The sequence below is a fragment of the Pipistrellus hanaki genome (assembly GCF_964339955.1).
Source record: "Pipistrellus hanaki genome assembly, chromosome: 2".
NCBI lineage: Eukaryota > Metazoa > Chordata > Mammalia > Chiroptera > Vespertilionidae > Pipistrellus > Pipistrellus hanaki.
In genome coordinates, this window is record NC_140504.1 from 176,205,084 (window position 1) to 176,221,623 (window position 16,540).

At 41.9% G+C, this 16,540-nt stretch overlaps 1 protein-coding gene and 1 long non-coding RNA gene across 5 annotated transcripts in view; one reads left to right on the forward strand and one right to left on the reverse strand.

Moving 5' to 3' along the window:
• Positions 1–16,540, forward strand: part of RHBDL2 (rhomboid like 2) — a 92,901-nt gene that overhangs the window by 61,533 nt on the left and 14,828 nt on the right. For 3 of the 4 annotated variants that reach the window (XM_084873283.1, XM_084873284.1, XM_084873282.1), the window contains exons 2-4: positions 5,302–5,541; positions 6,021–6,169; positions 11,453–11,565. In XM_084873283.1, the coding sequence (XP_084729409.1) occupies positions 5,320–5,541; positions 6,021–6,169; positions 11,453–11,565 (484 nt within the window). In that variant the 5' untranslated portion in view covers positions 5,302–5,319. Of the gene's footprint in view, positions 1–2,373; positions 2,394–5,301; positions 5,542–6,020; positions 6,170–11,452; positions 11,566–16,540 lie in introns of those variants that run through there. The other variant, XM_084873285.1, reaches the window with a different exon arrangement.
• LOC311617101 overlaps positions 1–16,540 on the reverse strand; it is a 54,973-nt gene that overhangs the window by 7,240 nt on the left and 31,193 nt on the right. Inside the window, exon 2 of the long non-coding RNA XR_014794053.1 lies at positions 5,482–5,598. This is a non-coding gene — a long non-coding RNA (uncharacterized lncRNA). The remainder of the gene's footprint in view (positions 1–5,481; positions 5,599–16,540) is intronic.

A 16,540-nucleotide genomic window follows, 5' to 3' on the forward strand; every position in this document is an offset into this window, starting at 1 on the left:
CAGGTTCAGTGGTGTGAAGGATCTCTGATAATCTGAGATCTATCAGGTGTGTCACATAGATGCAAGGAAAAATGCACTGGCCAGTGGCTTCAGTGAGTTTGTCAGGCAGTGCAGAAACTGCCCTTTGAGATTAAACCTTGTGAAAAATGAAAAGATGTACCATTAGCTAACCAAGTTTCCTTTTTTATTTTATTTTTATTTTAAAATATATTTTATTGATTTTTTCAGAGAGGAAGGGAGAGGGATAGAGAGTTAGGAACATCAATGAGAGAGAAACATCGATCAGTTGCCTCCTGCACACCCCCCACTGGGGATGTGCCCGCAACCCAGTTACATGCCCTTGACCAGAATCGAACCCAGGACCTTTCAGTCCTAAGGCCGACGCTCTATCCACTGAGCCAAACTGGTTTTGGCGCCTTTTTTATTTTCTTCTTTGGGACATCGGGTGCAAAGCATTGGACATGGTTAATACTCCTCACACAATGAACTTTATAAATACGGTAAACGTTTCTTTTGCATTTATGGAATCAATTAGGTCTGAAATGGAATCACTTAAAACTTTCTGGCTATAACTTACAACGTGATTTTGGGAGGCACTCTATGAGATTTAGTGAATGAGGACACCCGAAGGGTCTTTGGAAAAATTCCTTGTTGATGTCAAGGGCCTCCTGGGTAGATCTCCTTATGCACATTTATATTTCCACAGATTCTAAAAAAGGGCAGACAGCTATTCTGGGTGAAGGAGCACAGCCCTGCTCTTTCCAGTCCTTGGCCAACACACTGACTCAGGGATTCACACACAAGCAGTGCTGCTGCCAGAGAAGGCCGGGAAGTACGGGGGTTCTTTTCACTCTTCCGCTTCTGAAGAATACCAGCTGGCATGAAAGGAAGGTCTCTGGTTTTGGGGGACATCTACATTTTTAACCAGAAGGCTGTAAGTCCTCCAGAGACATTCTTTGTAATGTCGATGTAAAAACTTGTCCAAACCTGTAGATAATTTTTATGAGTTTATTTGAGCCAAAATGATGACAATTTCTGGGAAGCCAGAGGTTTAAACTCTCTCAAAGGGCAGTTTCTGCACTTGCTGACAATGAGTTGAGAAAATGCTCCAGAGAATGGCAATTTTGTAGCTTATTGTATGCCTTAGAATCAAAGGGGGAGACAGAAGAGGTTTAAGACAATACACAGGCTCACTGAAAGGTACAGATAGATTTTTGACAAGGAAGCTACAGGCCTAGGACATGTCTAGAGTCATGACCCACTTTTAGTTTGGCATTTTTATGTTCAGATCATCCTATGTGGTTACATTCAATCTCTGAATTTATAAGGTCCACCATACAGGTGTCTCCTGAGCTTGTTAGGCTTAGTATGTGTTTTTTTTTTTTTGTCTACATTAACAGTCTACCCCAGTTGTTTCCTACTGGTAGGATGACAACATTTTGATTTGTGTGAGATTTCATATATACATGTTCTATCTATCTATCTATCTATCTATCTATCTATCTATCTATCTATCATCTATCTAAAAGGTTAAGCGACCGTCTGACTGGTAGCTACCCTGTTTCCCTGAAAATAAGACAATGTCTTATATTAATTTTTGCTCCCAAAGATGCGCTAGGTCTTATTTTCAGGAGATGTCTTATTTTTTCATGAAGAAGAATACGGTTTCATGAACAAGAACACATTTATTGTTAAATGAAAATAAAGGAAATTTATTACCTGTATACGGTACGGTAGTACGGTAGTTGTTAACACAAACCAGACAAACTGAATCCTACAGTATCAAGAATTTACTCATTTATTCAATGACAATCATGTCATCATCTTCTGGAACATCATCATAACAATCCAATTCCTGAATCTCCTGGTGAATTTCTTGTGACTCCATTTCTTTCAGAATCAGTGGACCAAATTTCTCATGTTTAGCCTAGGGGGGCCTTATTTTCGGGGGATGCCTTATATTTCACTCAGAAGGAAACCTGTAAGTAGGTCTTATTTTCGGAGGATGTCTTATTTTCGGGGAAACACGGTATTATGTACAATGATCACCAGACTGTATTATGTACAATGATCACCAGGGGCAGATGCTCCAACCAGTAGCTATGTCGCTCACTGACCACCAGGGGGCAGCTGCTTAATACAGGAGCTGCCAGGTTATGGTGATTTGGCAGCAGCAACTCTTGGGTAATGATGCACCTGGAACCAGAGAGGAGGGAGCACGATTCTGGGGTGGGTCACCCGAGAACCACTCTCTTGCAATCGGGGACCTTTTGGGGGATGTTGGAGAGCCAATTTTGGCCAATTTCCTACAGACCAGGCCGAGGGACCCCACCTGCCCTGCCGGAGGGACCTTGCTCATTCTGCAGACGACCTTCAAGCCTTGGCCACCCCAGGTGCGGCCGGTTGGAGAGGGACCGCGGGGGGTTGGCTCCAGAGTGTGTCCGGCCCATCTCACCCAGTCCCACCCTGCCGGCCACTTTCTAATTAATTTCCTTTCAATATGCATAAATCCATGCACTGGGGCACGGTGTGTGTGTGTGTGTGTGTGTGTGTGTGTGTGTGTGTGTATTAAAAGCCTTAGTGACTATTATGGCATAACGACTGAATGACTGGTCACTATGATGTGCAATGACCACCAGGGGGAAGAGGCTCAATGCGGGAGCTCCCACAGGGGGAGAAACAGGGCTCACAGCTGGCTAGCACAGTGGTAGAGGCAGGAGCCTCTCCTGCCTCCACAGCAGCACTAAGAAGCAGCCAGCTAAGTGGTAAGGAGCGAGGGGTCCTGGATATCCCTTGAATGCTCCTGGACTACGAGAGGGTTCAGGCCGGGTTGAGGGACCCTCCCCCATCCTCCCGCATTGCATGGATTTCATGCACTGGGACTCTAGTATATATGTCTTATCTAATAAAGAGGGAATATGCAAATTGACTGTCACACCATCACAAAAGCTGGCAGTGCCCCACAGTAGAGGTGGAGTTTCCATAACACAAGATAGCTACGCCCACAGCAGAGGCGGGGTGTCCATAACACAAGATGGCTGCACCCACAGCGGAGGCCGAGTTCCCCTAATGAGCCTTAAGCAGCATTCAGCAGGGACCGAGGTTGCGTGGAGTTAGGCCGGGGCAGGGGACCTGAGCCTGTGCCACCCACCCAGTGGGGCTTGATGGGGGATCTCAGGCCATATCCCCTGCTTGGTGGGACTTGATGGGGGTGAGGCTGGCCAGGTCTAGATCTCACCCAATGGGGGTGGGGCTAGCTGGGTTTGGGTTTTGCATGATTTTGAGGCTCCACAGGTGGGCAGGGACTTGATTCTGGGTCCTGTAGCATGCCCCAGACTCTGACAAGAGGAAGATTTTCACATGGATTTTCTGATACTCTCTATTACTGATACTCTCTGATACTTCTATTATAGAGAAAGGGCAAATAGCATTATTAAAATATTTCCTCTAATCCCTTTTTAATGTGCACAAATTTTGTGATATATATATATATATATATATATATATATATATATATATATATATATTTTAGAGGCTTGGTGCATGAATTTGTGCATGGGTGGGGTCTGGCCAGCCTGACCAGGGGGAGGGGACATGGGCTGGACTGCCTGCTGGTTGAGGGGATAATTTGCGTATTAGCCTTTTATTATATAGGATATACACTGAGTGGCCAGATTACTATACATTCAGAGATCATAATAATCTGGCCACTCAGTGTGTGTGTGTTTGTGTGTGTGTGTATAAACACATTTTAGAAAAATGTTTATTGATTATAGAGAGGAAGGAAGGGGAGAGAGAGAGTTAGAAATATTAACTGCATGTCCTGACTGGGAATTGAACTGGTGACCTCTTGGTTCATGGGTTAATGCTCAACCACTGAGCTATTTCATATAAGACTGTATTTCATCAGCTAGGCTGATTTCATATTTTTAAATCTTATTTTTATTTATTTTAAACTACAGCTGACACTCATTACTGTTTTATATTTGCTTTGGGCATACAGCATAGTGGTTAGACATTTATATATTGTAATTTACAAAGTGATCCCCCTTGAGGTATGTGTGTGATGAATGGATCAGTCTTTTTCATTGTTGCCAGTCTGATTAGTCATGTTTCCAAGGTGGTGAATTGTGCTGAGAAATTCAGGTGTGGGAGCAGAAGGTAAACAGGAGTGGGAAGGAAAGCATGACAGGAAGCAGCACCTGTGAGCACCCAGATGTTGGAGATAAGATGAAGCAGGGTGCTCCTGTTCTCGGGGAGCAGGCACAGACAGGTATGAAAGTCAGAGCGTGACAGTGATTGTCTGAGAAGACAGGCAAAAACAAAATGTCGCAATCACTACCCATGCGCTCACCTGTTGCTAGAGCCTAAATTAGCTAGAATGATAGAGCAGGTCCTTTACTGTAGATGCCAAGGAAGAAGGCGGACAGACACACACCGAGTCTTGGCGAAACTGAATGGGTCAGTTATCTTTGCAGTCCAGGAAATATATTTCAGTAAAATACCTAAAATGGTGGGCTTGAAGTTGTGAAATGTCTGGAAAGTTTGGAAACCAGGAGAAAAGAGGAAATTGGGGAGGAGGGAATGTAATTCTCATTTTTCTAGCTCCTTTTATAGATATACAGTTGTATTGTTAACAACAGAGAATTTTATTTCCTCATAACGTGATCGTGTATGGTGCTTAAGTTGACAATGGAACTTGTTAGTACAATGTGAATCACCCCTAACTGAACCAATTTTTAAAATGCTTTGACATGTGTGGTTGATAGATGTGACAGTCCCCAACATCGTGCCTGATACCAGTTGATATTCATTAAGTGACTTTTGATTCTGAATCAGAAACCTGAAAACAAAAGCAAGATGAAACTAAGAGATTGCTCAGTTAAACTAGACGAAACTGAGGTCAGGTATGCATTGTGCGTGATTGGGGCCCTGAGACACATTACCCTCCCGGCAAAGCTATCGGTTGACTTGAAAGTCCACGGCAGAGGGGAAGGAGTATACAAAGTAGTGTTGCCTTAAGACTATAGAGACAGCCGAAACAGGTTTGGCTCAGTGGATAGAGCGTCGGCCTGTGGACTGAAAGGTACATGCCCGGGTTCGATTCTGGTCAAGGGCATGTACCTTGGTTGTGGGCACATCCCCAGTGGGGGGTGTGCAAGAGGCAGCTGATCGATGATTCTCTCATCGATGTTTCTATCCCTCTCTCTTCCTCTCTGTAAAAAATCAATAAAATATATTAAGAAAAAAAAAAAAAGACTATAGAGACATCTGTTTCCCTGACATTTATGTCCCTTTCAGGTGTAGGTAGGACCCAGGATGGCAGCTGCTCAGGATTTGCAGATGGAGGACATGGAAGAAGAGATGGAGGAAGAAAAGAAAATGAGAGAAGATGGGGAAGGTAAAGATCCCTTCAAGAATAAGAAGGTCCACAGGATTGTCTCAAACTGGATGCTTCCTGAACATGCCCGAAGAACATACCTGGAGAGAGCTAACTGCCTCCCACCCCCGCTGTTCATCATCTCCATCAGCCTGGCCGAGGTGAATACGTCGGGTGGTGGGCACCAGTGCACGTACCACTGGGGAGCTGCAGGCAAACTGGGGGTTTGGGTTAGACACAGATCAGACTAGAAAGCATGTAAGAAGAGAGTGAGGTGGTGGCAAGTACAGCACACACAGGACACAACTGCACCCTCTCCATCCCCCTTCCCGGCTTTTCCTATGTTCCCAGTCACTTCCAGCCAAGCATTGAGCTTTACTTTTCAAACAAGGCCCCTGCCCAGCAGTGACTACAATTTCAGTGGCTGCATTTCATTTTAGTTGGTGGAGGAAGTCGGATAAGACCACATTTAAATGGTCAGATACACAGCAGGTAAAGTTAATTCCTGGCATCTTTTGAGCACGTGGTATGAAGTGGCCAACGGGAGAGCTAACCATTGGAAACAAAGGTGGTGCCCACAGGCTCTAATGGGGCCTCTGTGGAAGGCGAGGTTAACACTCATGTCTGCCCTCCCTGACAGCTGGCAGTGTTTATTTACTATGCCGTGTGGAAGCCTCAGAAACAGTGGATCACCTTGGACATGGGCATCTTGGAGAGTCCGTTTATCTACGATCCTAAGAAGAGGGAGGAGGCCTGGAGGTTTATCTCATACATGCTGGTACATGCTGGGTAAGGAATGATAATTAAGTCACTGCAGTCAGAGGTGTAACCCTTAACTTTTGTTCACAGCTTTATTACTGACTAGAGGCCTGGTGCACGAAATTTGTGCAGTGGGGGAGGGGTGGGGTCTCTCAGCCCGGCCTGTGCCCTCTCCCAGTCCAGGACACCCAAGGGATTGGGGATTGGGCCTAAGCCAGCAGTTGGACATTCCTCTCACAGTCCTGATCTCTCTCGCAGTCTGGGACCCTTTGCTCCTTACTGCCTGCCTGCTTGCTGCTCTTTACCGCTCAGCTAGCTGTTCCTTAGTGCTTCTGCAGAGGCGGAAGAAGCTCTGCCACCACCAGCTTCTGGCTGAGTGGTGCTCCCCCTTGTGGGAGCAAATTGACCACCAGGGGCAGCTCCTGTTTTGAGTGTCTATTCCTTGGTGGTCAGTGCGCATCATAGCGACCGGTCATTCCATTCCGCTGGTCATTCTGCCGTTTGGTTGATTTGCATATTAGAGTTTTATTATATAGGGTAAGGCACTTTCATGTCCATAATCTTGCATGATCATCACAGTACCCCTAGGAGGCAAGTGTTGCTCCCACTGTTTTGTGTTTGAGGCTGAGGGTTAGGGTCACTTGCTCTTGTTACACAGCTAAGTTGTAGAGCTAGGACCTCAACCCATTAATGCTAACTGCAGGTCCATTGTACTTTATATTACATTATAACTGCCTAATATTGGTATGTATATGGGAATATTAATAAGAAGAGATCAAATCATTACCAAACCAAAATTATGTTCCCCTGGTTGTTTGATGTTGTTGAATGTTCCCTTTAGAAACTAAATATGAAGCATCCCTCCCAATTTTTCTGCTCCACCACATGCTTAAAAAAATAATTCACGGACACTGATAAATGTATAATACTGTTATCCACCTGGAATAATATAAGCCACACGAGCTGCAGTGCCTGGCTTTTAGTTTTGCTTATAGTTTCTTCTTTAAAAAATTCTTTATTATTGTAAGTATTATATATGTCCTCTTCCGTCTCCCCCGCTCCCCCATTGTCCTCTCCCAGCCTGTCCCCACCCTCCAGTCCTGACCTTCACCTCCCCTCCCCCATTGTCTGTGTCCATTGGTTGTGCCTACATGCATACAAGTTCTTTGGTTGATCTCTTCCCCACAAGTCTCCCCCCGGCCCACCCTCCTGCTTATAGTTTCTCAAGTGCTAATAGCCTCCTATGACCCCACTCAGAATCCACAATTCACCATGTCCACTGCAGACTTGGTGAACTGAAAAGAGTGCTGCTTCCCCCACCTCTCTGGTGGATCCTGGGGTTACAGATGAGGCCAGCTTTGTCTAAGAGACCTACATAGCCCTGAACCTTGAAGGAAGATTCTGGCCTTTGGCCAAATAGGCAGCCATGGCAGGACACAGGGCCCAGAGACTGGACATCAGGGACAAAATCATCAACTGCTCAGTTTTTGTGGACACTTTCACACTTTGGTTTTTCATTTAACAAGTATGTTCTGAGCATATGTGGCTTCTGCACTCAATGACTTTAAAATGACAAGGAAGCAGTTAACTGATAATGCAAGGCAGTGTAGAATTATAGTATATAGTAGTTACTTAATCTCTTTGCATCTCAGTTTCCTCATCTGTAAAATGGGGTAACAGTACCTACCTCAGAAGGTTGCTGTGATTAAATAAGACAATGGTTATAACAATTTTTATAGTGCTGGACACATACTAACCATTCAAAAAAAATTTACATGTAGGACATATAATATATGGGGTTGCCTAAATGCTTTTATATGTAAGTAACAATAATAATCTAATAGGACTTCAATAAATGGAGGCCAATGTTTTCCCATACAAAAAGCTCAGAGGTAGGTAGTTGGTTCATCAGTTTAATGAAGCCAGACCACTAGGTCCTGTGCTGGCACCTCTGCTTTTTCCTTGGCTTTTCTCTCATGGTTGCAAGTTGACTACTGTAGTCCGCATTCAAAGCAGGAAGGGGGAAGAGGTAACACCAGGCACTGGTGAAATCATCCCTTTTTTCAAGACAGAAGTGCTCTTAAGTCTCCTGGCTGTGCTGCTTTCACTTACATCTCACTGACCAGAGTTATGTGTCCCTACCTAAGGGAGGCTGGGAAAGCCCTAACTGGTTTGGCTCAGTGGATAGAGCATCAGCCAGCGGACTCAAGGGTCCCAGGTTTGATTCCGCTCAAGGGCATGTACCTTGGTTGCAGGCACATCCCCAGTAGCGGGTGTGCAGGAGGCAGCTGATTGATATTTCTCTCTCATCAATGTTTCTGACTCTCCCTCTCCCTTCCTCTCTGTAAAAAATCAAATATATATATATATATATATATATATATATATATATATATATATATATATATATATATTTAAAGAGCAAGGTTGGGAAAGTTAACAAAAGTTCTTCCAGCCTCAGTAGAGGAGGTAGACAAGATAGGGAATGAGTGTTGGGTAAACTACAGTAATATAAACGGAAAGAGGGAAAGATCAGAATGGGGATGGCTTCATACATGACATGGATCCTAGTTGGGCCTTGAAGGTGGATGAAATTTGGAATAAAAAATTAATATTTCATCCTAGCTGGTTTGGCTCAGTGGGTAGAGCATTGGCCTGTAGACCAAAGGGTTGTGGGTTTGATTCTGGTCAAGGGCAAATACCTCGGTTGCAGGCTCCTCCCCAGCCCAGGCCCTGATCAGGGCTCAAGCAGGAGGCAACCAATGGATGTGCTTCTCTCACATGGATGTTTCTCTCTGTCTTTTTCTCACTCTTCCACTCTCTCTAAAAATAAATGGAAAAATAAAATATCCTTGGGTGAGGATTTTAAAAAATTAGTATTTCTATTTTGGGAATATGACAGGATCTCATCTTTCTGCTACTTCTCCTCTTGATGTTGAGTAGAAGGAAGAGTATTTGGGGTGATTCATTCGGGTCTTTGTGCTATTGGTCATCTTATCTTCTAGCTATTGCCAGAGGACAGGATGGTATGGCTTTCTTTGACCTCGTTCAGATCCACAAAGTGCATATACTTCCAAATCTCCTTTATGTCTGAGGTCTCCATAAGAGGTAGTGTAACTGCTATTGCTAGACAGTTCTGTGCTGAGCCATGTTGCCTCCCATATGTCTTTGAAGATGGCTTGGACAGTGATGGTTGGGGCTGGCTGTGCTTGTGGCCATAAAGGTAAGTTTTCTGTTCTGCCAGATATGCCCAGAGAACCTCTTCAATGGCCTAATGGATTTTTAAAAAATATATATTTTATTGATTTTGTACAGAGAGGAAGGGAGAGAGATAGAGAGTTAGAAACATCGCTGAGAGAGAGTCATCGATCAGCTGCCTCTTGCACACCCCCTACTGGGGATATGCCCACAACCAAGGTACATGCCCTTGACTGGAATCGAACCCGGGACCCTTCAGTCCCCAAGCCGATGCTCTATCCATTGAGCCAAACCGGTTTCGGCGCCTAATGGATTTTTGTTAAGTAAATTATAATGTAAAACACACTCCCTAATACTAATGCAAAAACTGTTGCACTTTGTGGAAGATCCAATAGCTTTTATTATTATTATTATTATTATTATTATTATTATTTATTTATTTTTTGCTTTAATCTGAAATATTTGAGAGAAAAAAAGGCATTGTACTACATAGCAACTAAATTGACTAAATTGATGATTATGGTAATTTAAGAATTTATCAAATTACATTCAGAGATTATCCAGAGATACTTGTGGGGTTTGACAAGCAAAATGATATGAAATGTATTTAAAAATATTTTTACCTATTTAAAAACTATAATAAGAAAACACCTATACTCTAATGTGTTCTGCCAAATTGTGATACATGGTAGATACCAACTTTATTTATTATTATTATTTTTTAATATACTTTATTGAGTTTTTACAGAGAGGAAGAGAGAGGAATAGAGAGTTAGAAACATCGATGAGAGAGAAACATTGTTCAGCTACCTCTTGTACACCCCCTACTGGGGATGTGCCCGCAACCAAGGAATCGAACCGGGACCTTTCAGTCTGCAGGCCGACGCTCTATCCACTGAGCCAAACTGGTTTCAGTCCAACTTTAGCTAAGTAAACTTTCCCCCTATTCTGGTTAGCTTTTATTTTTATTGATTTCATTTACTTTTATTATTTAAAAAAATATTTTTCTTCATTGATTTCAGAGAGGAAGGGAGAGGGAGAGAGATAGAAACATCAATGATGAATAATTGATTGGCTGCCTCCTGCACAGCCCCTCCTGGGGACCCAGCCCACAACCCAGGCATGTGCCCTTGACTGGAATCGAACCTGGGACACTCTATCCACTGAGCCTAATCCGCCAGGGCTATTTTTAATGATTTTAGAGAGGAAGGGAGAGGGAGAGAGAGATAGAAACATCAATGATGAGAGAGAATCATTGATTGCTGCTCCTACGTGTCCCCTTCGGGGGCTCAAGCCTGCTGCCCAGGCATGTGCTCTTTACAGAAATCGAACCGGAGACCCTTCAGTCCTCAGGCTGACACTCTATTCACTGAGCCAAACTAGCACGATCTCGTTAGCTTTTTTATTTTTATTATTTATTTATTTATTTATTTATTTATTATAATATATTTTATTGATTTTTTACAGAGAGGAAGAGAGAGGGATAGAGAGTTAGAAACATCGATGAGAGAAACATTGACCAGCTGCCTCCTGCACCTCCCACCACCAGGGATTCGCCAGCAACTAAGGTACATGCCCTTGACCGGAATGACCCTTCAGTCCACAGGCCAACACTATCCACTGAGCCAAACCGGTTTCGGCTCGTTAGCTTTTAACAAAACCATTTTAATGCAGACTTGGGAATGAAGTTCCTCTTGCCAGCTTTGTTTTATTAAAGAATATACTGAGATTGCAAGACACATTGCTTAACAGCCTATTGAAATTTAAACTCAATATGAATGAATTAGGATTTCCTCCATACTGTGCAATTGAAACAAAATCAGAGGCTGAGCTGACCTAATTTGGCAATTGTCATCTAAACCTAATTTCAAATTCGTGTTCTTTAGGCCAGCCTTATTGCTCTCTGATTTTATCAGTAATTGTTATAATAAAACAGACCTTATAAAATAAATGCATACTTCTAAAATGCCCTTTTACTTGCTAAAATAATTAGAATTTGGAATTTGAGTTAAGCAAGTCTTTAACGGGAAACACCACCTCAATGCCTATTTATCTCCCAAGGAAATAACTGCCTGTCTCAGTCATGATATTTGACACGTGTGTTTGTCTCTGCAGAGTTCAGCACATCTTGGGGAATCTTATTATGCAGCTCGTTTTGGGTATTCCCTTGGAAATGGTCCACAAAGGCCTCCGAGTGGGGCTGGTGTACCTGGCAGGAGTGATCGCAGGTTAGTGTTTTCAGGGCAACAAGAAATCAACACCTCCAGACTCTCAGGAGGTTATAAACAAAATAAAGGTAATCAACTTTGATAATGGGCTTTTTAATTAAGATGTATTCTATTCCCAATAGATGCTAGGAAACCTGATAGCACTGGAGATAAGTCAATTAGAGCCAGTAGAGATAAGGTAATCACATAGAAATGACATTGTGAGTGCCCTCAGGTGTCGCACAGACAGGGTTTTGCACATTTGGAAACTGAACAGATCTCTGCCCAGGTGCATACACTGGGTAAAGGCTTACAGCCAGTTCAGGAAGGCCCTTATGTGCTCTTGTAAAGACTTTGGGAAGTAACATGATCAGATTTGCATTTGAGAAAGGTAACTTCAAGAGAATGCAGAGAATAAAGGGGTCTAAAGTGGGTACCAGCAGCATACAGCAGTGTCTTCTAAAATTGTGTGTGTACCCAAGATGATTCATTATGGTGTGGGCAGAAAATATTCGAACTCCCATCCATCCATTATTTATTTGTTGGAAACGTTAAAAAAATAAATTTTTCATTTTGAGGTATTGATTTATGCTTTAGTGTAAGAAATAAAAACCTAGAGGTCCATGAATCATTTAACCAGCTACCCCCAATGGGTAACAGCTTGCAAAACTATAGTACAGTACCACCATCAGGATATCCACACTGATAAGAGTCAAGATACAAAACATTTCCAACACCATAAGCTATACTCTCTTCCCTCCCACTCGACACTCTCCTTTATCCCTGGCAACCATGAATCTATTCTGTATTTCTACAGAGGTGGGCAAAAGTAGGTTTACAGTACTAATACAAATAAATAATCTATGTATATAAAAGCCCCGCAACTAGAATGGCAGAATGACCAGAACAGTGGCTAAGATGCACTCTGTGGCAGCCAACTAGCCTGATCTGGGCCCCGATTGGTGCGGTGCGCCCCCACCCCCTCCAGCTGGCCCGGCCCTGATCAGTCCCCAATACCCTGATCGGGAGTAGAGCTGGCCACCAACCGCCCAAGGCCCCTCCCTCTGGCCAGTCCCACCCCCGATCAGTCCCTCCCATGCAGATTGGAGGCAAGGCCTGCTGGCCAACCGCCTGTGGCCCCTCCTCCCTGCTGGCCCAGTCCAATGGGCCCCCGTTGGGGCAGATCTGCTGGACCCCACCCATGCATGAATTCGTCCACTGAGCCTCTAGTATAAGTAATAAATAAAAATACAAGAATAAAGTATTTCATGTACTCAAAACTAAACCTGCTTTTGTCCACCCCTGTATAATTTTCTCATTTTAAGAATGTTACATAAATGGAATAATATGATAGGTAGCCTTTTGAGATTGGCCTTCTTTACTCAGAATAATTCTCTGGATATTCATGTAGATTGTTGCATGTATTAATAGTTCATTCATTTTTATTGCTGAATAGTAGTCTACCACCCACCCTTCCATCACAGATGATATCTGGGTTGTTCCCAGTTTTTGACCATTACAAATAAAGCTGCTATATACATTTGTGGACAGGTTTTGTGAACATAAGCACAGAGTTTTATGAACATGAGTTTTCATTTCTCTAAGATAAATGTCCAAGAGCACAGATGCTGGGTTGCATGGCAGTTGCATATTTAGTTTTGTAAGAACCAGCCAACATATTTCCCAGAATGGCTATTCCATTTTGTATTTCTCCCAGAATTGTATAAATGATTCAGTTTTCCACATTCTTCCATGAATTCAGTGTTGTTACTATTTTTTATTTTGGCTGTAGTGATATTTCTTCACAGTTTTAATTAGTATTTCTCTAGTGGCTAACAATGCTGAACATCTTTTCATATACTTATTTGCCATTTGTATCTCCTCTTTAGTGAAATTGTCTGTTCATGTCTTTTGCCCATTTTCTAATTAGATATTTTTTCCTGTTGAATTTTTAAGAGTTCTTTATATATTCTAAATCCTAGTCCTTTATTGAATATGTAGCTTACAGGTATTTTCTCTCAGTTTGTAACTTGTCTTTTGTCTTAACATAAGGAGTCTTTCACAGTGCAAAAGGTTTCAATATTGATAAAGTCCAATTTATAAATTTTTCTTGGTTTATGAATTGTTCTTTTGTGTTATGGCTAAGAACTTTTTACTGAACCCTAGGTCTTGCATGTTTTCTCCTATGTTATCCTTTAAAGTTATAGTTTTATGTTTTACATTTAAATATGTGATCTATTTGAGTTTGTTAATTTTTATAAAAATTGTGAGGTTTAGATTTAGGTTCTTTCTGTTTGTTTATTTGCATATGAATATCTAATTACTCCAGAACAATCTGTTGAAAAGATTATTCTTCCTTCATTGAATGGCTTTTGCATCTTTGTCAAAAGTTAGTTGGCTGTAGTTGTGTGTGACTGTTTCTGGGTTCTCCTTTTTGTATCATTGATCAATGTGTCTATCCCACCACATACCCAGTACCACTGCTGCTATATGTAATAAGTCTTGAAATCAGTTAGAGTGATTCCTCTCATTTTATTCTCATTTAAAAAATTAGTGTTTGTATCTTACTTTAAAAAAAAAAGTCAGGTATCTAATTGCTGGCTTTTTGTCCCTTACCCCGTGCCTCCCCCCCCACCCCCCCGCCCCGTGAAAGTAAAAGGCTATAGCAGTAAGTCATCTAACAGATGTTGAAAAAAACAAACACCAAACGTGTCTCTATGATGATATTAATATCAGTTTTCTCCTAAGGAATAAGAATGTAACTGCTTTTCCAAAAATAGTTGTGCTATGAAAGGGCATTTTGAAAACTGGTCATTGGAAATCGCTAGATATTTATGCAATTTTGCTTCTGAAAATGATGCAACAACTCTTATAAGTTCACATTTAAAAAGCGAGGACACAATTTCCTAATCTGTTTTAACATTTTTCAGTAAGGAATTTTAGTGCATTTTAAAGTTATTTATTAAAACACTTACTAGTGCCGAAATCGGTTTGGCTCAGTGGATAGAGCATCAGCTTGTGGACTGAAAGGTCCCAGGTTCGATTCCGGTCAAGGGCATGTACCTTGGTTGTGGGCACATCCACAGGGGGTGTTTGCAGGAGGCAACTGATTGATGTTTCTAACTCTCTATCCCTCTCCCTTCCTTTCTGTGAAATAAATAAATAAAAATAAATAAATAAATAAATAAATAAATAAATAAATAAATAAATAAAATATATTAAACAAACGAACAAACTAACAAACAAAATCACTTACTAGTTTGCAAGAACTAATTAATAACATTAGGGAAGGTGGGAATTAATAGCCAAAATTACAACAAAAATTTTGCATAATTGAAGCTCAGCCAATGATGCAATTCTTCCATTTTAAATTATTGTACATGTCATTAAAAAAATGTTATATTTTGGCTATGACAGTGATTAAGAGGAAATTTCTATAGAAAAATAGCTGAATTTAGAAGTATATGTACACACTCCTCCCTCCCCGCCTTAATCACAGGGAAAATGTTCCAAGATCCCAGTGGATGCCTAAAATAATGGATAGAACCAAATCATATGTGTACTGCTTTTTTTCTATACATACATACCTATGATAAACTTTTAATTTACAAATTAGGCGCAGTAAGAGATTCAACAATAACTAATAATGAAATACAACAACTATAACAATGTCCTGTAATAAAAGTTATGAGAATGTGGTCTCTTTCAAAATATATTGTACCGTATGTACAGTGTGGATACACTGGACAAAGGCATGATTCACATCCTGGGCTGGATGGAGCAGAATGGCATGAGATTTCATCATGTTACCCAGAATGGCACTTGATTTAAAACTTAAGAACTGTTTACTTCTGGGATTTTCCATTTAACATTTTTGAACTGTGGGTAACTGAAACCGTGGAAAGTGAAATCATACATAAGGGGAGGGGGGGAACTACTGTATCTGTATTTCTGTGTCATGATATTTAACCAGGATTTTAAAAAGTAGTGAAGCTTATTTAATAACTTCATTGAAACATTTTCAAAAATTAAAGACATTTTTAAAAAATGTATATTTTTATTTATTTCAGAAAGGAAAGGAGAAGGATAGAGAGACAGAAACATCAATGAGGAGAGAGAATCATTGATGTGCTCCCTCCTACATGCCCCACACTGGGGATTGAGTCCACAACCCGAGCATGTGCCCTGCCTGGGAATTGAACTGTGACCTCCTGGTTCGTAGATTGATGCTCAACCACCGAGCCAAGACAGTTGGGCTAATGAAATTTTTTAGAGCAGTTTTAGGTTCACAGAAAAATTGAGAGGAAGGTACAAAGATTTCCCAAACACCCTGTCTCCTATACACATGCATAGCTTCCTCCCATTTTCAACATTCCCCAACAAAGTGGTGCATCCTATATAATAAAAGCCCAATAGGCTAAGTGTCTGGTAGATTGATCGGCCGTTCAACCAATCAAAGTGTAATATGCTAATGCTATGCTAAGACTGCTCAACTGCTCGCTATGATGTGCACTGACCACCTGGGGGCAGATAGTCAACCAGTTGACCAGTTGTTATGATGTGCATTGAATACCAGGGGACAGATGCTGGGACTGGTAGGTTAGCTTGCTGCTGGGGTCTGGCCGATCGGGACTGACTGAGGGAGATGGGTGGGATATGCCCTGTAGCCCGCCTACAGTCCCTCCCTGGCTGACCAACCTCTCCTGTCTTTCCCCGGTGGGGTTCCTTAGCCTGGCCTGCACCCTCTTGCAATCTGGGACTCCTCAGGGGATGCTGGAGAGCTGGTTTTGGCCCGATCCTGTAGACCAGGCCAAGGGATCCCACTGGTGCACAAATTTGTGCACTGGGCCTCTAGTTCCTTATAACTGATGAACTTACATTGACACAACATAATCACCCAAGTCCATAAAATTAGAGTTCACTCTTGTTGTGGTACATTCTGTGGTTTTGGACAAATGTTGATATGTATCAATCCCAGTATCGCACAGAGTATTTT